This window comes from Corapipo altera, unplaced genomic scaffold (assembly GCF_003945725.1).
Source record: "Corapipo altera isolate COAL_440 unplaced genomic scaffold, ASM394572v1 81, whole genome shotgun sequence".
Taxonomy (NCBI): Eukaryota; Metazoa; Chordata; class Aves; order Passeriformes; family Pipridae; genus Corapipo; species Corapipo altera.
The window spans coordinates 1,266,784-1,293,183 of NW_020884987.1; the positions used below are offsets into that span (position 1 = coordinate 1,266,784).

Consider the following 26,400-nt stretch of genomic DNA (forward strand, 5'->3'; position numbering starts at 1 on the left):
CAGGCTGTTTCTGCTCACATTTTTTTCTGTATGTATGTTTATACTCGTTATGTTTACCACTCCAGCAGCCATTGTGGCTCTAGGAGCGGCTGTGCCCTTTCAGAGCAGTCCTGGGATATAGCAAGGCGTGCAGCTGGGCTCTCCACACCAGAGCCAGATCCAGCCTGCAGCCTGTTCCTAGAAGGCTAAAACAAGCCAGCCACCCTTCCTAGCCCACTCCTCAGATCTTTCACAGACAGCGAGGACCAAATGTGAAGCATTCAGCCATGGAGAAGGGGGAATGGCTTTAAGCTGTAAGAGAGTAGGTTTAGATTGGATACTACGAAGAAATTCTTTCTTGGGAGAGTGGTGAGGCACCAGCAAATACTGCCCAGAGAAGCTGTGACTGCTGCATCCCTTGAAGTGTTCAAGGACAGCCTGGATGGGGTTTGGAGCAACCTGCTCTAGTAGGAGGTGTCCCTGCCCATGGCAGGGGTGTGGGACAAGATTAGCTTTAATGTCCCTCCAAACCCAAACCATTCTGTGATTCTGTGATTGCTGTCCTCAAGCCTATTTCCCCTGCTCCATGCAGCAGCTCCCAGCACAAACTGCAGCCAGGGGAATCCCAGAAGGCAGTAAAGATAAGCATCTCCCTGCTGCTACTTTATTATTTTTTAGAGGGATGGCCAAAAGCAAACAGGCTGTTTCTCATCTCCAAACACTCACCCTCTCAGCAGGAAGCCATGGAGCTGCAGTCAGATGCCCTCCACCAAAGGGCTGGTGGCGACAGACAGGGGTGTAAGGTGTCTGCACCATTAAATGCTTTCGGTGGGGCACAGATGCTTTGTCTTGAAGCTGATGAGCAGAGGATAAATTAGTGCAGGCAGGTAGTTAACATCCCTCTGCATCCCACGTCTCCAGCCTGGGCAGGGATTCCAGCCCTGTGTGGTGGTAGGTGGGGGGGCAACAACGTTTGGGAGTGTTTGTACCCACAGCTTCACTGAGTCCTTTCCCTGGGACTGCCACTGTCTCTGGGAAAGCCTTCCAGCTCAGCAAAGGGGTGTGTGGCCAGGCAAGGTGCTTTGTGGGCAGCTTGCAGGGAGGTGGGAAAAGAGCCCTAAGCCACGTTTCCCAGAGCATCCATCTTAGTGACACCCTGCTTTGGGAGGGTTTCCAATGGTGCTGCTGCTCTGGGAATGGGATGGGAACAGGAACATGGGCTTTTCTCCAAGCAAAAGCATGCTACCAGTTTCTGGGCAGAAGAAACCCAGAAAATCTGTTTTTTAGCCAGAAGTGGGTGGTTTTGTGGCTTGTCAGGGACCTGGGCTGGGCACCCTAGCAAAGGGAGTGTCAGGGATAGCACAAACAAGGGGAGGATGACTTCCAGCTTCCATTGAAATTTGGGGATGGTGTTCCCCGGGGAGCAGGTTGCGGACAGGTGAAAATAGGGGTAAAACCCAGGGGGCTGCCTACCTGCCTACAGCCCTTTCATAGGGCCAAACAGGAGCAGGGATGATGTACATTTGGAAAAGATAGCTCCAAACGGAGAAAAATGTCAACATGGGCATTTTTGCCTTTGTTTCCCCATGGGACAGAGGTCCAGGCAGGCACCGCTGGCCTCTCCTGAGTGACTGGATGTGTGTTAAACCCAGGTCTGGACCAGCTGGAGATGGAGGCCCTTGCTGCATCAGGGCAACATGCAGAGCTGGGGCAGTGCTCTGGCTTCTCTTCTCGAGTGAGAAATGAAGCATCCCAGAGAAAAAAAACATACCCCAATGTGTCCAGAAATAGCACTGGGTCTGCTCCAAGGGCCAGGGCTGGTGCATGGCGGCCTGGTGGGGCCAGTTTGAGAGCTGCCATTGTGTGGGGCTGGATGGGCAGTCCAGACCCATCCCAAATGGTGGCAGCCCCTGACATGGGCTGCTCCCATCCAGGGGCCCGGCAGTGACTCACGCTGGCTATAAACACGTCTCCCGATGGATAATGAATCCTGATCGTCACCGCCTTTTGGGAAAGCTCTGGATTCTCTTTGCAGTGCTCCCTCCCGTTCTGCTCCCCCCTCCCCTCCTGGCAGCTTCGCTCCCACATGGGATCATTTCCTGATGCTGAGTGGAGCCAGGGCTCTGAGGCCCATTTTCCAAACCATGGTTTGCTTCATGGTCTGTGTGGGCTGAGTTTCCCCGTTAACCATTCTGGGGGGACCGAGGCTTTTGTGCTACTGGGGCACCGCCTAGCATCCCACCACCCTCTCCATGGATGCCCCACTGCCCAAACCATGGCTCCCCAGCCTTGCCCCACTCACCATGGAGGGCACTTCAAACAACAAAAGCTTTATTGCAATGACACAAATAAGCCACGAGATACATTGCAAAGCGGCAGGGGTGCGAAGGGTGATAAGGAAGCATAGAGAGGGGCGATGGGAAGCGCTGGCTCGCAGAAGTGGATACTGCTGCACACTGGCTGCAAGCTGCTGTCCCCCTGAGACCTGCTGCTCGAGCCCCCCAGTCCCATCGCTGCCCCAGCAGGGTCTGGGCAGCCATGGGCAGGGGGGTTCAGGTAGCTGGCCTGAAGGGTGCCACGGAGGAGTTGGAGAAGCTCACGGGAAGCTGGCAGCATCTTCAGAGGGGGCTCAAGCATCAGCCACTGGCACCACGTCAGCTGCGGCGCTCAGGTCAGGCGGTGAAGGTGTTCCTCCCGTGGGGATCAGGGTCTGCAGAGCTGGAGGGCAAATAAGGGAGATGGTCAGGGCTCAGCCAAGGCTCCAACACTGGTGCCTCCTGGCCCCTTAGTCTATATGAACACGGAGCAACTCTCCAGCGTGACGCTGAAATCACCCACACCCCAAAAGTCAAGCTGGAGGAACTGTGCCCACACTGAGCTCTGCTACACCACAACAAGCCTCCCTTTTTTCCCATGGGCACTTGCACCCAAACACATCCAACATGAGCTGGGCTGCCACATGAGCCCAGATGGTTGGTTGCCTGGTGTGCTGTGTGTTTGCCTTGTGGGCTGTCACTGGGTGCTGAGAGTGACTTTTTGGGAATTTCAGAGGAGCCATCTAAACATCCTGAGGCTGTTCCTCGGCTGAGGATAGCCCCTGCCTGCTTCTCTGTGCCCTACAAACCCATGACTGTGGGGATGGTGACCGAGAGAGCTGGTGCTACTGGCCTCCATCAGCAAGATTTACGGTGATGAGCAAGGGCATCACAGGGCATCCAAGGATGATGGGCAGCTGAGGGAGGAACACTGGGAAAGGACACACACCCCTGCACATCTGCCTGGTGCTGCACTGCACCATCCTGTGCCTCTGGAAATCACCATGTTTCAGCCCAAAATACGCAGATGGGAGATCTACTCATGGCAAGAAAATAAATTTTAGCTATGCAACTGAAAATTTGTCTTAAACATTGGAGATGGTTGTTTCCCTGGGTGTTGGGTATGCATCCTAACTGAATTTTTATGGACAGTTCCTCTGCAGCTCTCCTGTAAGACATTCAGGAGCATGGCTGCGTGCTTAGCAGAATGCAGCAGCATCCCTTGGGAAAACCATATCACCAGCTGCAGCAGAGGCCTCAGGCTACATCATTGCTACATCCATGTCTTCCCACAAAAAAAAACACCCCACACCACTAATTGAGTGCTTTTGGGTGAGCACATCATGTCTTGCTCCCCTTTGAACTGGGAAATCCTGTTGGATATCCATTGTGGTTTGATCCCAAGCTATGCATGCAACCCTGAATTCCAGAGTGATGCTGCTCTATCCCTCCATCCTGCTCTCCCCATGCTGCCAGCTGACTGTGGTGGCCCATCACCACCATGCCCACACTTCCACAGCACATCTCACTCCTCCGCTGTGCCCCTGCTTCCATGGAGCATCCTGCACCACCAAGTCTCATCTGATGCATCAAAATCTGGAGAAGCTCCCGAGCCAAGGGTCACTCATCCCCTTTTAGATCCAGATGCAAATACTCTTAGACACAGGCTTTCTCTAGGAATAAATAGTGACAGTGCCTGCAGGGAACCAGGACACAGTGCTCCAAGTGTGCTTCAAATATTCAAGTCCTCATGCACATCACAGACTTCTCTTTTGGGATCAAAGCAGTTCCTTCTAGAAATAGCACACGTGTTTTGAATCAGCCACAGGCTGCGGCTCAGTGAGGCGCTCAGACGTGAAGCCTCTTCCTGCTGCTCCATCATGTTCTCCATCTTCCGGCTGGTTTTATTCCCCACGTGTGGAGCGGGCATGAGCGTCATTTCTGGGAAGAGACACCCCTGCGGTTAAACTGCCTAAACATGAGTGTGGGAATACAGAGCCAGTCTGGCTTTGCACTTGGCTGGATTTAGTCTGTGGGATGCTTTCTGAGTGATCTGGAGTCTCATCTTCCTCTTTGCAGGACAACTGCACTGAGGCAGAGTGGGAGGGGGATTGCACATCTGGAGTGGAAGGAGTTGCACATCTGGTACATTCAGTACTTCCTAAAAGTCACTGCCACGTTACTCTTTGGACAGGGGCCTGAGGCTCGCTGCCCAGCACAGCAGATTAAGATCTGCAGCTGCATTCTTTTTGAAGGGAAAGCAAAAATATCCCCCTCAGCAGAGTCCCAGCTCCCTGTGATATCCAACATGGGAGCAGGGGAATTGCACTGAGACCTTGACCTTTCTGCAAGTCATTCCGCCAGCTGCAGCCGCTCCTGCTGCCAACCAAGACACAGAGCATCCCGCCTGTGAGTGCTGGCCTCCCCGGAAACCACAAGAGGTGGAAACCCTCAGGACCTCTCCAGCAAAACCTTGTCCCTCTGCCAGACTGAATGGCCTCGGGCCAGCGTAAGGTGGTGGCTTGTGCCACCGACCTTGTCCCTTGGCACAGCCGGTATATCCCGAAAGTGTGGGGACACCCATGGCCAAGGAGATGCCTGTCATGTGTCCTTGCCCATATGGGCTGAGGTGGCTCAAGGAAGGTCCCAGCACTGATGGGACCCTTCCCACAGTGGCACGTGGTGCCAGCCACACACTCGGTGGATGTCACTGCTCGTCACCAGTGTGCGGGGAGGACACATACAAAACCCCACTCCCTTTCCAGCAGCGTGGGATGTCTTCCGCAGGCAGATGGATTAGCAGCTGGAAGCAGTGGACATCCCAGTGCTTCCCACATCCCGGCTGGAGCAGGAGGCGTGCAAAAGCTGGTCAATGGGGACACCTAGCGACCAGCCGGGGGGGCACCAGAGCTGGGGACAGGGATACCTCCCAGAGGCTGGGGGCTGCAGCCAGGCAGGGCTAGGAGAGATGCCTTCCATCCCTGTGGCCAAGGAGAAAATGAGACTAAGCATTCATCCCTGCCACAGCACACAGTGATCCCCCAGAAACCCTACCTCTACCGGCACGGGAGGAGGGAAATTACCCTTGCTAATGGACCATAAGCTTGGAATTAGCATAATTAAAAGTGACTAGCATAGCTACATAACAAACCCCTGAAAAGCAGCTCAAAGAGAGTTTGAAATTTAAAGAGTCTCCGTGGTGAAAGTCACTTTCCCTTAGGGGAAACAGTCGATTTTTTTTCAACCTTATGATGTACTAGATTTGCAAATACAGTCTAGGGGAAAAAAAATAGCATGTAACAATACTCCAAACAATTTTGGGAGCACAACAAGGATGTGTGGGGGCAGTGGAGACCTTCAGCTGAGGGCAAGGGGCTGAGCACAGACCTCAGCTGGCCCCTCTCTGATGGAGACCCCCACACTCTGGGGGCATTGGACCAATACTTTCCAGTCAAAGTCACAATTTCCCACAAAATAACTCATTCCCAAAGAGTTTGACTGAGCTGGTTGCTTCCAGAAATGTTGAATTATTCTGGCTGGATAAAATGCATTGTTTTGGGAGAGAAAAACAATGTATTAAAGTTGATTAACTGGGATATTCACCTTGTATGGAATATTCAGTACAATATTAGAAAATTTTCCCAGTGGCATGGTTGTGTATGCATCACTGGAGCATTTTTAAGTTCATCCAAAATGGAAACCTATCGCAAATCAAAGCAACACATTGAAGCTCCTTCCAAAGAAAGCAGCAAATCTCCTTTTGAGCCATCCTGAAGAAATCAAAGCCGAGCTTGATACATTACTTGTGATTTCGTTGTTATCCTCCTTATCATCAACATGATCCCAGGAGATGTTGCAGTGGTTCCAACACCTCTTTCTCCAAACCATGCTCAAGCCCAGATGATGATGGATAAGCTGATTAAAGAGAAATTGCAAAGTCAAAGGGCATGCCAGCAGGAGGGATGCTTTGGTTGTCCTGTGCAGGGCCAGGATGATCCTTGTGGATCCTTTCCAACTCAGGATATTCCATGATTCTATGACTGTGCAGTTCTCCTGAGGTGACTGCTACTGCTTGGTCCACCCTTTGTCCCCCGTGGCCATATCTACATTCCCTGGAGCACTTCCCTGAGCACAGGTCCTTGCTGCAGCACAAGCCTTGACACGATGTCTTGGATACTGGCCTGATGCCAGAGCAATGCTTATATCCAACCTCTCTCCTTCACCATTGATTCCTGTGGTGGCTTTTCCACAGTCTTGCTGGGTGATGGATGCATGGCAGTGGGCTGGAATGGGGATGGCACCTGGAGGTGGATGTTATCCGTGGGTTTGCTGGCGTGAGAATGGGTGTAAAGGAATTGCTACTGACTGCTCCCCCTCTCCAGTAGCCTCTGAGCTCGGCTGCATCTGGCAGATCCAATCTGGCATTTGCTATTTTGGGCAGCGCTGTCTCAGTGGAGGTGGGGAATAACACGGGGAGCACAGCGCACAAAGAGCAAAGGAATTCAGGGCAGATGTGATCTGCAGAAACCGCCAATTCCCGGGCAAAGCCATTTCCACATTCATTGTCATCAGGATGCAGTTGCGCTCCCAGATGCACAAACCCCACAACCATGTTGGCTTGTGATGAATTTCTCAGCCTTGGTCAACATGGTGCTGCTGCTGCTGTTCCTCCATCACCTGGAAGGTCTCCTTGCGCTCTGGCTTGTCCTGGAACCCCATGGAGGAGCTGCCAATGGCAGGTTGGGCTGGCTCTCTCCATGCACCGTCCCTCTCCGAGGAGGCATCACTCCACACCACTGGCTGCCATGCAGGGTGGTGGCAGTGGGGATGTGCAGCTTTTGCCATGGCTTACCCGCCAGGCCACCGGGGTGGCTCTGGCACGCTGCTGGGTGGTTATTTTCATGCTGGGTCTCACACATGGATATCTCATTCCTTCAGTGGGAAAAATATTTGGTCTAAAGGAGAGTGATGACCGGGAGAAGATGAGGAGTGCCAGTTGCCCACAACTGACTCACCACCTTGGCAGGTGGTTCTGTGCTTGTGCTGGCCAGTCAGCAACTTGGGGGAGGAACCGTTTGGTGCCTGACTCCCTCCATCTTCAGCATCAGCACAAATACAAGGGGGAGATGATGTCAGCAGAGGCTAATGGCTCCACCTGAGCCCACAGCAGCACTGCCCAAAGCATCTGCACTTCTTCAGATGGGGAATCAGGGGATGGTCTTTAGCATGTCTGCTGCTGGACCACCCAAAAGGCACAGCTGAACCCAAAGTGCCAAGAAGAGCAGAGCAAGGGGTTGGGGATGGGCAGCAAAGCATCTTATGGAGGATCTGGGAGCACCTGTAACCACAGAGGCTTGGAATGCTCTGGAGAGCTGAGCATGCATGGGTTTTAGGACACCTGGGCTGAACAAATGGTTGATGCTCAGCAGCAGGGGCTGGCAGCCACCTTCACCTTCCAGGGCTGTGCTCTCATCCCTGCTAGCTCCCTGCTGGACCCCATAACCTCCTGCCCATCTTTGGCTCCACTGATGAGGTGGCATCACCCGGAGTCCCTGACGTAGCCCTGTGTGAGTGCTGAGCCGTCAGCACTGAAGACAGGAGGAGAAGTGATCCAGCATCCCGGCAGGAGAAAGGTGGGAAGCTGCCAGAGGTTCCTGCCAGCACTGAGGGTGGAAGAGAGGGAAAGGCCATGAAGTCTTGGGGCTCACCTGGAAAAACAATATATTTCCCATGTGGTACAGTGCAAAAATGTACAGTACAGCTGCTTCAGCTGTCTGGGGACATGGTGTATCATGATCCCCTCATTTGCAGTCTGAGAAAGGGACAGTCAGGAACTGACAGGCAGAAAACATATTTGTTTTCCTATTTGAGAGGTAGGAGAGAGAATAAAAGCCTGGAAGCAGAAGGCAGGACTGGGCATAGAGGGTCTTGGGGAAGGGTGTGGGGCACAGATATGGCAGATCCGTCCAGACAAGGGGGCAGTGAGAGATGTTGGTTGTTGTACCGTAACTTTTAAATTAATCTTAAGGAAAACCAAAAGATTATGCAAGCCAAATACTCTCACTTTGGAAAAAGACAGAAAGCATGGAATCACTCAAGAAGTGCATCACTCCTGGGGACCTTCTCTAAACAAAATAAAATAAAAAATTACGATAGTGATTTAATAATAATAATATTAGTAATAATAATAATAGTAATGAAGAACTATTGTATACAACCCACACCTTCCCTCCAAGCAGCTAAAAAGGTGTGGGAGGATGCAGAGGGAAGGATGGGGCTGGAGTTGGTGGGGTGAGCCAGGAGAAGAACAGTCGGAGCCCATTGGTACCAGAGCTGCACAGACATTTATTGAACACAAACAACGACAAACACAGCCAGCTCACAGAGCTTCCTGAGCTATCGTCCAAAGGTTTTGACCATGGGGATTGCCAAAAGAGCGCTTTCAAAGGCCCCTGGGGGTGTGAGTCCCACACAGCTGAGTTCTTCCCACTTCCAGCTGCTCGTTAGTTAAAAAAAAAGGAGCATTTGTGTATATGTGTGTGTGTGTGTGTGATTCCCTTAATTTAATATGAAAAAGGGCTTGTCTGGACCATGCCATGTTCAAAGAGAGAAGCCTGGGGGTGAACTTGTGGTTCCCGTGCGCGTTCCGCTTCCCAAATAACACAGGGTGAAAACTACACCCGTACCCTGAGGGCAGGGATGTGAGGTGGCAAAGGTGAGCCAGGACAAGCAAGAGGGAGCACCAAAGGAAGAAGGGTGAGAAAAGTAACTCATCTGAAGCACGCACAACTCTGGTTGGCATCACATATGTCCACAGGCTACAGAAAGTACCTCCAATGTCAACTCAAACGTGTAAGTAGCTACGTTAGACTGACACTAGAGACCCCGTCATCTCCAGAAGTCTCACCAGTGAGAAAAAAAACACCCCTCTCCCCCCTCCCTCATCCCCAGAAAGCAGATGAAGTATTAACACCGTACGCTGAAAACAAGGACCATAACCAAAGAGTTTGGGAGCAGCCTTGGGAGCACAGCAAGGAGCTTGTAAAGAACCGTTCCAGTGTGTGCATATGCGCATGTGTTTTTATATATATATATATATTCGTTAGTAAAGAAAAGAGTATCTGTGGAGGCAAAGGGAAGACGGTAAATGTACAGGCAGTACAGGCTGGGTGGAGTGCCGGTGGCTGGAGAGGGTCAGGTGGTGCGGAGTGGAGGATGGTGGGTGGAAATTAGAGTGCGCCCATTCCAGTGACCTCAGACGTCAGCCTAGAATAGACAGGGGCAGAGAGAGGGGTGGGGGGGAGACAAAAAACAAGTGCTTAATCACCAGAGCAGAAAAGAAAACAAAGACCCTCTGGGGCAGTGCTCCTCCTCTTGCCTACGCCCTGCTTAGACGGGGCAGGCAGAGCATCTCTGGGTGGCTTGGGGTCCCCCGTGGAGGGCACGGGGGGCTGGAGCATAGAGTCAGCATAATGGCTGGCTGCCACTCCTCACAGCTGCCAGGTAGTGCCTGCTACCATCACCGTGTTGTAGCAGAGATGTCACCCACCAGAGGCAGGAGACAACTCAGTACACAGCTTCTCTTCTAGAAGCATCTCTCCCACGGGGGACAGACAGCTGTGCCATCTCCCCCTGCTGCTTCGTTTTGCTCTGGTTTTGGAAACTGTGGGAGAGGCTGAGCCCCATCCTGCCCCCCGTCAGGTCATCTCTGCACAGGTGGCAGCTCAGCCAGCCCTTCCCAGCAACAAAGAGCTGCTTGGTTTTCTTTTCTTTCTCTCACTTGTCTCAGGAGGTGGAGGGGGGATTGGCAAGGAGCTGGGATTGGAAAGCCGCTCAGCCATGCCTGCGGGGGGCTGGCCCCATCTCTCACCTAAGGAGGTGGAGAGGTGCCACGGGCATGGGCAGCGGGACAGCAGGGCGGGATGGGATGATGGGGGTCTATTGTGGGTCGGGGCTGAGGTAGGTTGGGTGCAAGGAGGAGAAAGCACATACAGACCTCACCGGTACTCCCAGCCCACACCCCAACAAATGTCAGAGTCGCCGCCAACAGCCCCCCGTCCTCAGGACCCTGCCAGCAGCCTCCTGCAGCTGCACACATCCAATGCGTTGGCACAGCATCAATCCTGCCCGTAGCGGAGGACGCAGAGAGGTGGACAGGCTTGCTTGTGTGGCTGTGCCAGGTGGGTGCAAAGCCAGTAAAAGGTCCTGTATCCCTTTAAACTCTCTATCCATGAGTCTATACACACAGGCAAACAGGTCTGGAGACAGTTCACTGCCAGCACGGAGCTAGTCCCCAGCTTGTCTCTCCAGCTACACCTCCCCTGCATGCTCCCCTCTCAGGCCCTTGCCGGACCCCTGGTCCCCCTCGGCATGGGCTGCATCTCCCCCTAGCCTGCGGCAGTTTTGGGAACCCTTGGCCACTGTGAAGCCCTGCTGCGCCAAGCTTTTCATGATGAAAAGGAAGCAATCAGGCCGTTGCCATGTCTTGCGCTTATTGGACTGATTACTTTCACTGGATGGAGGAAAGCCTTTGGGAGGTCTGGAAGCACATGGAAGAGGCAGTAAGCGATGCTGGGATCCCAGCAAGCAGGTCCCAAGTGATGCCTCCCTGCCACCGGCTCAGCTCCATCCCTGTCCTTGTCCCCTGCCTCATCCACAGAGAAAGACACCGGTGATTTTGCCCTACCCGTGAGCAAAATCCAGGAGCGAGGGTGGCGGGCGGGCAGGTGACTGGCACAACCCTCCGGCAGTGAAGCAGCTCCCAGTCCCCAGCCAAAGTGCCGGCTGGAGGGAGATGTCCCGCTGGTGACGTCTGGTCTCCACTCAGAGCTCTCAGCAAGACACCAACTGTCCCAGCCGGCCTTGGGAAGCCCCTCCTGGCCCATGGTGCTGGGAGCGAGGGCTGCTCCCACCAGGCCAGCAGGATGGGACTGGCCTGTGGCAGGAGGTGGCGGAGGTCTGCGGGGGGTCTCACCTGGCGTTGATGAGGTACTGCGCAAGGCTGATGTTTGCAGGGGTTCCTGTGATGGTAATTTGGCGCTCCGATGACCCTTCCGTGGCATTGGCGATTTTAATCTGCGCTCCCGACATCTGCCGAATTTCATTGATTTTGGTCCCTTGGCGTCCGATTATGCAGCCTATTAGCTAGGAAAAAAAGCACGGAGGGAACATCTGAGAAGCGGCAGCTCTGACCGTCGCCAGCGGGACGCGAGCACAACTGCATGGCCCTGGGACGCGTGTGACCTTAGTGCTCGTGAAAACAGGAGAGGGACAGCCCAGGGGTGAATCCCACCTGCACACGAGCATGGTCCTCCCAGGACTCGTCCAGCAGCCTGCCCTGATCTGCTCCCTGTGGGGGCAAAACCTCCAGTATCCACACACCGTGCCCAGCATCTCAGAGGGCTTCAAGGAGAGCTCATTTCAGTAATAATAATTTTTGTGGTCTAATAAATGGTCAGTGTTTTGCAAGTTACTTATCCTTTTGCCAGTTACAGCAAACCCAAAGGTGGTTTGGACATGTTACTAGAAGGAAACAAGCCCTCTGCCTTCGCTGGGGACAGCCCAACCTCAGGAGCCCCCTCCCACATTCCTTCTACCCCACTGGGATGCCCTCGGTGCTTCTGTTACCCCCTCTAGCTCTTTCAGTGTAATCCAGTGGCTCACTGGCATGCTCAGGAGAGCACCATGTGGCTGTGGCACCTGCAGAAGAGGTGACTCCTACTTAAAAACACATCTTTCACACTCTTGTGAAAAAATCAGAGCCAGCTGGAGGTTTGAATATCTGCAAATGTCCATCTCTTGAATTTCCTCAATGGACCTCGATGGCTTGAATTTCCTCAATGGTCTTTGTTTTCGCTCATTTGTGCACCACATGGTGGTTCCCTCAAACTTGATCTCTGAAGCTTGGTGACACATAGCAAGATATCCATATTGGCCAACACAGGCATGAGGTGTTTCTGCATCCCCTTTTGGACATCTGAGCTCTTTTCTAAGGTTGTGCCTGGGCATTTTATAAGTGGGATGTTCATCTTGGCAGCTGCTGGGTTTCTGCCATGGCAGAAGTGGAGATGACTACTCCTCCAAATGTTCACTGCAGCACAACTTAAACTGCAGCACAACTCCAAGCTATACCATTAAAACACACCAGGAGACCCTTAAAGAAAATCAGACCTGTCCTCTGCTTCCTGAGGTGGCAGTGTTTAAAAGCCTTCAAAACAACAGGCGGAAGAGGTAGGGAGGAATTTTTCAAGATGCAGGTGATGACATTTAATGCTGCCCAGGTCTGCTGAGAGCCGAGTCTCTGGCAAGTGAATGCTCTGAGTGCTCCTGGGTTCTGGGAGGTCCCCTGGCATCCCTTCCTCCCCTTTTGCAAGGGGTCTCTTGATATTTGTGAAGATTGCTGCGGTCCTCCATGCTCCACAGACACAGCTGTTGGAACCTCTGGAGCGCCTGCAGAGCTCCCTGCAGTCTCCTGGAGAGGGGTCCTTGCTGGATGGACAGATGCAGACTGGTGATTAATCTGCCACAGACTCCTCTGGAGATTCGGTCCATGGTGGTTGGCCCTGGGGTGAAGCATCTCCGAGGGTTTCAGCTGGCAGATGCTCAGAAGCTGTTGCACTGCCACGTCTCTTGGGCGGAAGGAGGTCCTGGCAGAGGTGCTGGGCAGCTGCAGCCGGGCTTGCTGCCTTTCCCTCGTGCTGCTGGGTGTTGGTGAACAGCAGGAAGAGGTAGCAACAGCTGCCAGACCCCATCCAGAGACTCCTGATGAGGACGGGCTGAAGGTGCTTGCTGGTGATGGAAATGGGGACAGAGGCTGGCTGTCATCCCCCTGCTTGCCCTTCTCCTGATTTGAGCATGGATTGGTTCTTAATCCATAGAAACCGGTGGGCCAGTCCAGAAGCAAGTGAGACGCATGAATCCAGGGGTTGGCTGTGTTGTGCTCTCCATCCCACCTCCTTCCACCGGAACATCCCCAAGCACCCTGCCCAGCATGACTCCAGCCTTGTCCCAGCAAATATCCCAGTCCAACACCCACAACGCCTCCATCTGTTAAGACTCCAAAGCTGCCTGTCACCAGCACTAAGATGACACATACCATCCTTCACACACTTGTGTGGCACTTTGTGGCATGATAAATGTTATTTACTTACCTCCTCTTCACCACCACCCCCAGCCCACTCACTACCCTTGAGCTGAAACATCATCTCAGATGTGCCAGTGCCTGATTAAGCAATTAAGAGTTTAATCAGGGCTGGCATGGGAGCTCTCTCCCTTTCCCAGTGCTGTCAACTGGGCATGTTTCGTGAGCAATGAGTTCACTTGGAAAGGGAAATAAAGCATTAAGGATTGTACCTAGGGAAGCTACCGATGGGGTAAAGTCAAGTGGGCACTTTATGCTGCAGGTTGATCCCCAACGGACTGCACATGGATGAGGGAACATGGTGAAGGGGCACCTCTAAATATATTTAACAAAGCCATATGGCTCCAGCTTATACTTATATATATATACACACACATATACATATATGTGTCTACACACATGCACACACAGACATGCCAAGGAAGCACTTGGATCTACTTACATCATTGGGAATGGTGAGTTCATGAGTACTGGCCGGGGGATTGGCATCCAAACCTGGGTATATGCAAGGAGACATGGTTATTATAGCTTGCAGAGGCAGCACGATGGAGTTCCACTGCTTTCCCGCAACAGTCAACACTGCAAAGGCTGTGTCCTGCTCCAGGGTGGGAGGGGAAGGGGATCACACACTCTGGGACAAGGAAGGGGAAGATGGTTGCTACCTGACTCTGTTGGAGCTGGGTGTCACCTTCCCTGCATCCCTTGAGCTGCCCCATGAGTGCCTCGCTTCCCACCCTTCATCCTCCCACTGGGAATGGCTTCAGAAGAGGGTGCAAGGTTCCAACATCACCAAAGAGAGGTGGGAAAAACATCTTTCCACACAGCAGCAGAGAGCATGCTGGCTAGGACACCCACCAGCCCAGCAGGAATGCTGCCCATGCACCCTCCAGCCCTCTCTGGATGCAGCAGCATTGAGCTGCTTTGGCATGACAGCAGCTTGGTGTCGCAAAACCGGTTTCCCCAGGGGATCCGGCAGCACTGGCACAAGTCCTTTGCAAGTTAAAGCCCCACAGACTCACCCTAAATTTAAGCCAGACTGCTAAGACATGCAACCTAGCTGGACCCAGGACCAGCTGTCCCTCTTATTCCCAAGGGAAAGCAAGATAAACAGTATGGAGATTCAGATCCTGCTTCCCTACAAATTATGCATCGAAGAGCAAAGGCGTGCTTCCTCCCAGCCTCTCCTGGATCAGGGAGAGCTCTCTCCTCCATGGTGGGAATGGCTGGAGCCAGCAGGATACCCTGTGTGTGCAGTTCCAGAGGTAAGAGGACACCATGGCACAGCGCTCCTAGGCCAGGTCAAAGCCTGCCTCTCCCATGATTTTCCATATTAAATCACCTCAGTGCCGAAGCAGGGATGTCCTATGCCAAATCTGCAAGAAAGCAGCTGTCTGGTGGCTGACGGGAATTCGCAGTAAGTGGAAAAAAAACCCCTTATCCTCATGATATAGACCACTGATAAAGGATTTTTAGAGCACAGGAGACTGCCAGGTCTGTATCTGTGGAAAGGGGAGTAAGTAGGTGCAGAATAAAGAGAATAAGGAGACTGGAAATGGAGGGCTGCTGCAAAAGAAGACAGTAGCAGCTCCAAATTCCTCACATACTTCCATCGAGGGCCGCAGCACTGAGGAAGAGGAGCTCCAGGTATCTTGGATGTGCTCGTGCATGATGTTAGGCTGTTAGGAAGTGAGGGTTGGGAGGCCCTGGCACAGGTTGTCCACAGAAGCTGTGGCTGCCCCATCCCTGGAAGTGTTCAAGGCCAGGCTGGACTGGGCTTGGAGCAACCTGGGCTAGTGAGGGTTGGCAGGGGGTTGGAATGAGATGGCTTTAAGGTTCCTTCCAACCCAAACAATTCCATGATTCTACAAGTCTGAGTCCTGCGCTCTCCTGAATGCAGCTTCCCAGACGCATCTCCCTTGCAGGAGGTCTCCTCACCACATTTTTCACTTGGGAGCACGGAGAGGAGAGGATATGTTAGAACTGGGGATGCAAATCCTCCGCTAGGCAGCCCTCTGCTGTCCTTCCCTCCTGCCAGGGGTACTAATGCCAAACCCTGCACAAAACAGATCCTGCCCAGGTCTTACACCACAGGCAATGCTCAACGCTGACTTTACAGCACACATTTCACCAGCCCTAAACTGTCTTGCACACTGAGCTTCCTCACAGTTCAGGCAAGGTGGACTGCACCTAACACAGACATGTCCCTCAGAGGAGGGTGTCCCAGCCTCTCAGTCATGCATTACAAGGCTCAGCTCAGTAGCAGCCTGGGTATGGCAGAAAATGTCTTCTGAAGGGAGCAGAGCACTGGGGATGGACTCAGAGCAGCACTGACGCATCCAGGGTTCTTTGGGAATACGAGCGAAGCTCCTCAGACTCACAGGTGGCATCTCCTGTCCCATGCTCAGATGCCATGGGTGCTGCTGAAAGCCCTTGGGACACAAGGTGCCATGGTACTGCATCATCAAGGTGCCATCCCTGCATCACAGAGCCATCAAGGAATGGCTTCCCCATTACCTGGAGACTGATTTATTTTAGCACTCCAGATTCTCCCTCTCTGATATGCACAAGCAGTCCCTGAGGCTTTAATGAAGGTGTCAGGGCAGGATTAGTGCCTTGGGTGACTGCAAAGGGCAAAGAGGACATGCAGAAAACATGGCTGCACAGGTCGGCGTCATGAAATCTCTACTTCTCCAGTCTTGTGGGGTCTATCTACTTGGGCTACGTTTGCTTTCATAGTTAGGTGACATCCCCAAACTTCTGAAGCATGCATGGGATGGCTGTGTGCCCCAGGCATGCCCAGGGAGGTCTGGCTCATACTGCCTGTGAACCTCCAGATCTCAGGATAACTCCTCTAAACAATGGCAGGTAAGAAAAGACAAATCCATTCGACACATACGGATGAATGTGGGACATCTGCCATCAAAATTTCTCCAAGGCTGCAGCCATGCTCTGGCTCCTCAGGGTCCTGTCCCACTAAAATTGCAACTCACCCTGAATGACTTGGAGATGGCTAAAGCTGCATGTCATTGCTGTTTCCACTGGCATTTTTCTGTTGTTTCTGAGCAAAGTTTAGGCAAAATTAAATGAAGGAATAAGGGTGATGACTCTGATATCCTCCTGTTACGCAGATGGCATTGAGGGAGAACTCATCGCGGATGAGGGGTAGTGGAGGGGCCGCACCGACCTCTGCTCTCTGATGACCAGTGACAGGACCTGAGGGAACGGCTGGAGCTGTGTCAGAGGAGGTTTAGGCTGGATATTGGGAAAAGGTTCTTCCCCCAGAGAGTGGTCAGGCACTGGAACAGGCTCCCCAGGGCAGTGGTCATGGCCCCAAACCTGACAGAGCTCAAGAATGTTTAGACAACACTTTCAGGTACATAGTGGGATTCTTGGGGCTGTCCTGCGCAGGGCCAGGAGTTGGACTCAATGATCCTTGTGGGTCCCTCCAACTCAGGATGTTCTGTGATTCTATGGCAGTTATACACAAATATCACAAAACCAGGCAATAAAGTCCAGGCACTTTTCTTTTGACATGCTGTACAAAGAAGAACAGTGCTGCCTGGCCTCTCCCTGCCCACCAAGAAAACCTGCTGTCTTCTCTACAAATACCATGATTCCTCTCAGAGCACAACAATGGCATGGTCCTATAACGGAATATATATATTTCAACCAAAGCCTGCTTATTTCCCTCTAGCTTTGTGTTTTACCTGATGACTGGCCCATCAGATTTTGAGCTTCTTCGGAGGAATGTAAGGGCAGCTTTTCTCCTGAAGAGCAAAGAAGAAACAGGTTTAATGCTTTTGCCTTCAAGGAGATAAGCAATGTCACTTCATCTAGGAAGCTCAAAATATGATGAACATATTGTCAGAAAAGGCATTTCCAGCTGGTACTTTAAGTATCTCCATCCCCTGTGCTCTATCTGCTTCCCAGGTCACTGTGAACATGCCAGCCTTGAGGACAAGGCTCTGAGCCACGCCGGGGCCGGCTGTGCTCCTGTCAATGTGGCCTCCTACAGCCATAACTCCTTCCCGTTGCGGGAGTGCTATCCTGCCTGGCTCGGCACCACTCCCCACACACACCGAGGCAGCATCCCCAGCTGGCACCGAGCCACTCCCCCCAGGGAAGCGGGGATGTCCCACCGGGGTCTGGATCAGCGTGTGGCAGGGGATGCTGCCTCCTCCTCCATGAAGGGAAGGACCCAAATGGTGGTCATCACTTCTGCTGGGAAAGCCAGCAAAGCTGGGAGTGAGTCCAGGCATGCACGGCAAAGGGCTGAGAGCTCGCCCTTGAGGACTCCCAAAATATCCATCTCTAGTTAGCCTTTCCCTGTGGACATTGCAACTTTTTACTTGCCCTGCTCATTTCCATTAAATAGCATGAGTTTAGAAAGAGAGAGAAACTCTACAGGTAAGAGAAGGATATCTTGAAAGGGCATGTGGGTACGTACCAGGGAAAGCGGGGGTGGTCTGTCCAAGGGGAGTAAAGGGGGTTTGCTGCATAGCCAACTGGTGGAGCTTGGTCAACTGCTGAGGGGTAGGAGGGACATTAGAGCTAAGAAGGTTATTGTCATAGAGTACAAGAAGTCACACCGAAAAGCAAGAACAAAATTATAACGGAAGGGGGGGAAAAAAAAGGAAAACAAACAAAAATTAATGAAAACAAAAACAAAAACAAAAACAAAAACCAAAGCAGGAAGCCATGGTGAGACATGGCAAAAACATTAGCAGAAGGACTTGGCCTGGGTATAGCGCAATAAAGTCCAAATCTTTGGCAGAAGTGCTTGGTCAGGGTCTGAAGTACGATACCAGAAAGAAGCCCATTCTTAGTTTAGCTCCTCCGCCTTGGCACAGGGCCAGCTGGTGGGCATCACAACCAGCACCCAGAGACCCTCTTTGTGTCACCAGAGCCACACTGTCACTGCTTGTCCCCACAGCACATGTTCTTGTGCTGTGCCTCCGATGGTAAGTACCTCTGGGAGATGGATAAACTGCGTTTCTAAACGTCAGCTCATTAGGAACATGGGGAATTACAGGCTTCAGCCATGACCAGTAGGTATTTCAGATCCTTGTATCCCTTGTTGTGCTGAGTAGGTTTTGGTGCCTGGTCGGGAAGTGGTTGCATAGAGAGGTGTTTGTTTGGAATACATTTTGTGCTCGGTTTTACTGCTCCAAATCAAAAAAAAAACCCAACAAAAAACCCCCAACAAACCAACCAAAAAAAGAATAAAAGAAAAAAAAAAAAAAAACAAAACAAACTGGGCTGAAGTCTGGCAGGGAGCAGGAGGGAGGCTCTTTATCACCTCCCACTTTTCACAGGTGCTGGGGGGTTGCCAGCATCACATCATCCCCCCAACTCAAACCACTTGTTGTGCCCATTATCACTGGCAATGGAGAGGCAGGAGTTATAATTTCAAGGCTTTGGGGGTCAACAAGGCTCAAACTCCTCCTTGCTCCTGCAGCATGGCTGGAGACAGAGGGTGGAGAGGTCTGGCTGGCAGCAGTGAGGGGGAAATGCTGGGAAGAGCTGACCCGAGAGACTGCACACACTGGGGGGAGGCTGGAGGGAGGCAGTGGGAAGGGGTGAAACACCTGCAAATGCTCAGAGAGGTACCCATGGGATCCCTGTTCTCTCTGCAGAGGCATGAAGACTTCCAAACTCCACCGGCTCAAGTGAGAGGTCTCACCACTCCACGAAAAGAGGTGCCTGCACATCCCCCCCCCCCCCCCCCCCCCGTGCTTCTTTTGGCTTTACTTGGCTTATTTTAGCCAAAAGTGTGATATGGTGGGTTCCTGCCAAAACACAGCTGTCTTTGGATAGGACTGAGCCCACCACTGCTCCTGCAGTGAGCGGGGACATCAGCATCCACTGGTTTTTAACTTCAGAACTATCCTGTTTCCTGGAGGTGCACACTGATTCTGGAATTCCTCATGACACCTGGTCCCTGGACACTGGCGGGACTCTGAATGAAACCTCTTTGCCCTCTGGGCTTCAACCATGCCCTGGTGCAGGGGTCCTGCTTTGCCCAATGGGGGAAACATCAAAATCCTTTCTAGTACTGATCTAGTAGACTTTTCAGACATAGTTTAGATAGTGGTATTTAGCCAGCTTCCATAATCAGAACAATAAATAAGCCTCTGAGAGGAGAACATGGCTGCACCCAGGTGTCACAGTGAAAGCTGCTATGTCCATCTCTTCCAGCTCATCTTCCATGATCAAGGGGGGGGATTCTTCTCCTCTATTCTGGTGAGACTGTACCTGGGGTGCTGGATCCAGCTCTGGGGTCCCCAGCACAGCAAGGACATGGATCTGTTGAAGTGAGTCCGCAGGAGGCCATGGATTTGCTCTGAGGGCTGGAGCCTCTCTGCTCTGGAGATAGGCTGGGAGAGCTGGGGGGTGTTCAGCCTGGAGAAGAAAAGGCTTCAGGGAGAACTTAGAGCCTCTTCCAGTGCCTAAAGGGGCTCCAAGAGAGCTGGAGAGGGACTTGGGACAAGGGCCTGGAGTGACAGGACAAGGCAGAATGGCTTCCCACTGACAGAGGGCAGGGTTAGACAGGATATTATTTCAGAAGGAATTCTTCCCTGTGAGGGTGGTGAGGCCCTGGCACAGGTTGCCCAGAGAAGCTGTGGCTGCCTCATCGCTGGAAATCTTGAAGGCCACGTTGGACAGGACCTGCAGCAATCTGGTCTAGTGAAAGGTGTCCCTGCCCATGGCAGGAGGTTGGAATGAGATGAGTTTTAAGGGCCCTTCCAACCCAAACCCTTCTGTGACTCTAGGATCCCACAACTTTTGGGAAGGCAGGCAGCTACACTTCACATCCCAAACTGCCTACAAGTACTCAGGCAATGTTGAAGCTCTTCATGAGCCAAAGCTGCCCCTGTCCTGAGGGTTTTTTTCCAGGGGAGAAAATCAAGGCAGGAACATGCATTTGGCATTCAAAATTCTTCCTGCTTTGCCAGGGGCACCCACTAAACACAGACACCTAGAATGTGTTTAAAATGCCCTAAAATCCCATTCAAGACTGGATTCTGCACTGAGCATTGTTTAAAATGACCGATCACTGCAAGAGCACTATAAGAATAAGGAGGGAGTGCATGGCCCCTGTACCAACAATTCTTCCCAGGTCTCAGTAAATCTGCAGGGAGTGGGGCAGAGCTCAGCCAGCAAATATATTGAATGTATTTTAATCCTGACAATCAGAGGAATATAGTAAGAAGGAAAAGACTAAGTTGTCAGCACTACTTGCAAAGAAAAACTGGGATAAAGACTATATTGAGCTACCCTAAATACACAGGTTATTTCTTGCTTCTGGAGCAAAAGCAAACAGTACATAACTAAGAATATTTCTTATCAACCATCACAGCAGGCTATTCAGAGTACACACATACTGGTGTCACACGGAAAGCAAAAGCCTGGATTCCACCAATTCCAGTGAAATCACTTCTCCTAAGACGAAAACCCAGCCTACAGCTCCTAAAGGTTCCCATGTGGAGAGGGCATTTGTGATATCAACCAGCCTTGCCACCTTCTCAGGTATGGAAAAAGCAATTCTGTGATTTAATACCCAATGCACCCATTGGAAAGAGGAACACCAAGCTACATCATACCCTTCCCATGGCTGGGATGGCTGGAGAAGGCTTTCCACCCATCACCACATCCTCAGCCCCACTGCAGACCCCTGACTCACAGCAAGAAGGACCCCTGCAATGGAACTCGACAGGTATTTTATCCCCTCAAAAGCACATTTAGAAAGTCCCAGCATTTTCCAAGAGCTGTGACCACCCCAGAAGCCAAGCAGCTGCCTGATGCTGGCAAGGAGCTGCTGGCATCACAGTGCTTCACTGCTTTCCATATAGAAATCCTTTAAACAGACTAATTTTCTAATTCTGTTGGTGATTTTAGGTGCAGACAGTCCAGCTGATAATCCCTACGTGTCCCCCCGCAAACATGTTGCATCCCCCTGACCTGCCACAGGACTGGGAGCCCAAGGGATCTGAGTATCAGCAAACCCCAAGTCAGAGTGGTGCCTGCCCCTGCACCAAGGAGCCTGAGATAGAGGGGGGACTGTCCCCACAATGTCCCTGCCCTGGGTGACAGCCACCGAAACCCACTGAGACAGCCATCAAACCCAGGGTGACCACATCAGTCTGGGGTCCTGCTCCTGTGGGGAGGCACAGAGCCCTCAGCAAGGTGAGATGCAGCACCCTCTCCATCCCTCTGGGAGATGCAGAGGCTCTCAATTTCTGGGAGGCCCCCCCACCCTTCCCCTCCCTGAAAGGCATGTCCCCCTGGCCTGGCCTCAAGCATGAACCTCCTGGAGCTCTGGCTTTCCCCACTCCACCAAGGCACTCAGCAACTAAATACACCCTTGACTTACCAACATTTTAACGACAGGGGGGAAATAGAGGGGAAATTATTATTTTTTCCTCTTTTTTTTTTTTTTTTGCTTGTTTTGATCATTTTGAGGCACAAAATGCATAGAGTATGGTTTTTCTCAAAATGAAGGGATAGCACTGAACAATGGAAACAATTTAGCATCAGGCCAAGTCCTCAGAAGTAATAAAGTTTAGTGCTAAGAGGTTAAAAGGCTACTCAAGGTATTACAGATACTACAAATGGCCAGTTACTTTGAAAATACGTTATTAATATTATTGGCTAATATTAATATTATGTGAATTAACGGTAGCATGCAGGTGACAGAAAAGGGTATAAGAAAAATTAGGGTAAAACTCACATCCGGGTGTGGAATAGCGTATTGTCCCTGAATTGTATAGGCCTGCAAAGGAAAAAAAAGATGTTACTAGGGCTGGTAGGACATGGTGAGAGAACTCCATCCCTCTGCCAGGACCCCCTCTGCCACATTAGATTCCCCAGGGCAGCAAATCCTTGGGTCAGGAGGAAGATGTACACCTCTGATGCCACCCGGCACAATTCTGAGCTACCTGACTTCAAGGGCTTGGGCTCCCTTTGGCTTTTTCAAAAGGAAATAAGCAGCTCTTTAAAGGTGCCAGTATTGCATGGAGCAGGAATCTCAGGTTGTGACTGGTCTTTGCTGTACAAAAAATAAGGATTAGTGGCAGTGGGGTTGGAACTGGACGATCTTTAATGTCCCTTCCAACCCAAACCATTCTGTGATTCAATGATAACCAGAATTAACTCCGTAGCAGGTGCACAGTGACATCACCGCTGCCCTTCACACCTTAGTGTGATCCTAGAAAGCAAGCCAGTGACGTGAGCCTCTCCATATTTTCAGGTACACAACACCCAGTGGATGCCTAACATCCACCCAGTATGTTCCAATGCTCTGCTGGGGCACTGGAAAGGCATTGAGGTGAGGGCTCAGGGCTAGGCCGCCTGCACTGCGATGCCTTTCACCAGCCATAATTGATAAATCCATGCAGATATCTGCCAGGCGAGTGGCTTTGTGTGTTTTTCCCATCCTTTGTAGCAATCCTTTCTCCACTTTTTTTCAGAAATAACCCAAAAATAAGCACGGATCTGGGTGAAGAACCAGATACTAGAGAGCCCAATATTTAGGACTTAACCAGCTAGCAAAACATATCTCACTGGTTGACACATTATTCAGATGGTTCTGAAAGAAATGACAAAAGAGATGGACAACACTTTGAAAAGGGAGAGTAAAGACTGCCAAGAAAAAAAGAAAAAAAAAACCAACCCTTGGAACCTCCTGCAAATTTGCCACATTCTTTGCAAATAGCAAAGTGCCTTGTGTGAGGAAAACCCCCAAAATCATGAAGGAGGAAAACAGAAATGGCTGTCCCAGTGCCCACTGACATCTTGGCATGATGGGGATATGGCAGAGGCTTCACTGAAGAGTTGCCTGTCCTGGTGGTGCAATTTGGTCATTGTGTTTTGAATAGAAAAATTGAGTGAAAAAAGGTAATTAAGGGCAGGAAGATGTCTTGGACAGATGCAACTCAACTCTGATGTTGCCCATGGACGATGGGGCTGGCCCCTTTGGCAGCTGCCATCAGCTGCTGCATCCCTCAGCCTGCTGAGCTCCTGAAGGCTTATCCCACCCCAAGCACCTGTCACCACTGTCACTGGCTGTCCTCTGCCCACCCACCCCGTGCCACCCCTTGGGCAGAGCCAAAGGGCTCCCAGCCTTGGGAAGAGCTCTCATTTCAGAGATGGTTGCTTCTTCCTGTGACATCACTTCTGTCCAAGACACCAACCATTCACCAGCAGGAAAAATGCTACCTCCATCTTACTCTCCCTTTTGAGAAGATAGTTCACCAAGCAGCTGGACTCAAAGCTCTTTTCCAGGATGGCTGCTCAGACTGAGTGACACACTCCTGATCCTGGCAATGACTAATTCAGCCTGAAATAGCCTGTGCTTTGGGCTTTGCTCCCATCCTTAGTTTGTCTTTCTATTTATTATGGTTGGGGAGAAATGAAGTAACTCGTTTGGAGCTCCTCTGGGTGGCATCAGCTGTGGTTTCATGGTGCTGGCTCTACCTGGCTGCTGGAGCTCTTGGGAAGGTACATCTCCTGCTAAATCTGAGGCACCACAGCATGGTGGCATCTACAGGCAGGTCCTCAGTCATCAGGTGAGATGACGAGACGAGGTGGAAAAAGCAATGGTTCAAGTTCCCTGTTTAGAAACAGCTGTCTGCTCGTTTCTGCTGATTTTTGTTTGCAGAATAATCTCCAGCTCCCATGGCACATCCGTGCCACAGTTACCCTGCAAAGGCAAAATCTCCCCAAGGGTGGCTACAAATAGCACGTCGCGTCTGCAAGGCTGCAATGTCACCGAGGGCAATGCAATGCAAGCTCTCCTGTAGGGGGAAGCAGGACCCCATACCAGCTGAGCATCCTGAGGAATGGGGACATGACTCTTCCACAGAGGCTGCCTGGAGCAGAGGTTCAGCACAGCCCTGCAGGAGCTGGGATAAACCCTTCCTATCTTGGATCCATTACAGCTACACAAAGATATTTTTAATTGGGCTGGAGATGCCAGAAAACAGTCACGGCCTCTTGTTCAATGATGCTTTTCTAATTTTCTCCTTCTTAACCACTGACAAATACGGAATTTGGGTCTAGTGAAGCAAATTCCGACTTTTCTTTGTGTGTGAGCACCCAGCAGAGCTAACACCAGCAGAGCTAACACCCAGCAGAGCTAACCTCTCTGGACTGGCCCCTTCCTTTTTCTCAGCCTCCAGCATCTATTAGAGGAGGTAAGCCATCGGCTCTACTAAGAGCTTTCAGTCCAGCTGCCATGGCACACAACGGATGGGATGACAACATGCAAGTCAGAAGGCAAGAAACCTGAGTGCACTAACGGGCAGCGGCTGGTGCTGCAGTAAAAGGCTGAGGTTGGCAGTGGAGGCTGCAAGCGGGTCGGCTCTTACCTGACCACCTGCAAAAATGACAGGGGTGGAGGCGGGCTTTGGGCGGTAGGGAATGGTGGCACCTTTTGGTGGGGACTAGGAAAAGGGATAAGGAGAGGGAGAGAGAACATTAGAACAGCTTTTCTGAAACGGCGGCAAAAAGAGCGTTAGAAAGCACCTAATGGAGCGCAGCCCCCGGGGCCGCCAGCAGCAACACCCGCACCAGTAACACCGCGTTTCTGGACAGGAGGACACAAGGGAAAGCAGCATTTCATGGACAACGAGGACAACCTGGGGTACAGGAGATACCCTGCCACGGCACGGGCTCCTAAATCGCTTCCTGGACCTCTGCTGCCTCCCTCACTTTTGCTCTGCTTTGTGCAAACCCTGTCACCTGGTCTAGACTCCTGGAACCCTCCTCAAAACCCTGAGGAGGCTCTCAAGCAGCAGAATGGAGAGGTACAGCCCATCTGAGCGACCCAGCACACTGCTCAAGCTCTTTGACCACCCTCATCTTCCTCACCAGCGGGTCAGGGTCACCTTCAGGAGTTGGTTTGGTCCACGGCCATCCCAGCTGGGATGTGGATGGCTGTGCAGTGGATGCTGCGAGGCACTGTCATTGTGGTCACATGAGAAGTGTCACTGCCATGGCAAGGGGTTGGAACTAGGAGGTCTTTAAGGTCCCTTCCAACCCAAACCATTCCATGATTCTATGACTCTCTGATCTTCCTCCTGGCTGCTGTGGCCTGTCCGGTCCCTGCATAGGTCGGAGCAGAGCTGTAGTGAGTCATCCCATGGCGCGGTGCATGGGAGCTGCTCACCCAAGTTCTCTGTGTTGGTTTTCACTTGAACATAACTAACAGGCTGCAGAAAACAGGGGGGGGGGGGTTTGGGAATCAGGAGAGATTTCAGCTCCTCTGCTTCTACCCAAAACGAAATGACCCACTGACTGCTTATATAAGGAAAAGCAATATAAATTGCATGATCTCATGGAAAATTCTGCTTTTTTTCTGTACATTCTTCTAGACATCTACTTGAAGGCAAACAGCATATCTAAATCCTCCTACTAAGAACCTGCCTGTGGGAAAGCTATATGATCAAAGCACATCTCTATCATCCCAAGCCTCTTTGTTCTTCTATTGTGTTACAAATCTTGGAGAGGATGAGTCAGGATTATCTAGGTAAGACTGAAAAGTGATAAGGAGCATCTCTCTGAACTGTTAAAGTCAGGGAATTCCCAGATTTCAGACTGCAAGAAGACTCTGTGGGTTTTTCCCCTTCTAATTGCTGAGCCATACAGAGGAGCAGCACCTCTTGCTTTGTGAGAAGAGCGTCCAGGAAACACTTTATAATACACCTGCAAGCATCACCTCAGGCTCATCTCTGCTGCAGTCCATGACCCAGAGTCATCATGTGCCTAAACTTCCTCTAGCAGCAGTGTAGCTGCCTGAGCATCACAACCAGCCATGATGGGTAATGTGGCTCCTGGCTATTCCTCCTGAGCTGTGCTGCAGCCAAGCTGAAGGTGCTTTAATTTGGATTTGCTTTGCCTCCACCAAGCCTTGCCATCCCCATCTGAAGCTTTTCCATTGGGAAATGTGCTCCTCTCTACCACAAA

The 26,400-nt window shown here is 51.6% G+C and overlaps 1 protein-coding gene across 17 annotated transcripts in view; it reads right to left on the reverse strand.

Annotated features, from left to right (window-relative positions):
- Positions 1 to 2,293: 2,293 nt before the first annotated feature.
- Positions 2,294 to 26,400, reverse strand: part of PCBP3 (poly(rC) binding protein 3) — a 52,493-nt gene continuing 28,386 nt past the window's right edge. For 4 of the 17 annotated variants that reach the window (XM_027666205.1, XM_027666203.1, XM_027666204.1 and 1 more), the window contains 7 exons: positions 24,735 to 24,878; positions 22,166 to 22,207; positions 17,882 to 17,960; positions 17,142 to 17,201; positions 13,877 to 13,929; positions 11,269 to 11,438; positions 2,294 to 2,697 (listed from right to left, as the gene is read on the reverse strand). In XM_027666205.1, coding sequence (XP_027522006.1) covers positions 2,652 to 2,697; positions 11,269 to 11,438; positions 13,877 to 13,929; positions 17,142 to 17,201; positions 17,882 to 17,960; positions 22,166 to 22,207; positions 24,735 to 24,878 — 594 coding nt within the window. In that variant the 3' untranslated portion in view covers positions 2,294 to 2,651. Of the gene's footprint in view, positions 2,698 to 8,619; positions 9,561 to 11,268; positions 11,439 to 13,876; positions 13,930 to 17,141; positions 17,202 to 17,881; positions 17,961 to 22,165; positions 22,208 to 24,734; positions 24,879 to 26,400 lie in introns of those variants that run through there. The other 13 variants (XM_027666213.1, XM_027666212.1, XM_027666216.1 and 10 more) reach the window with 13 other exon arrangements.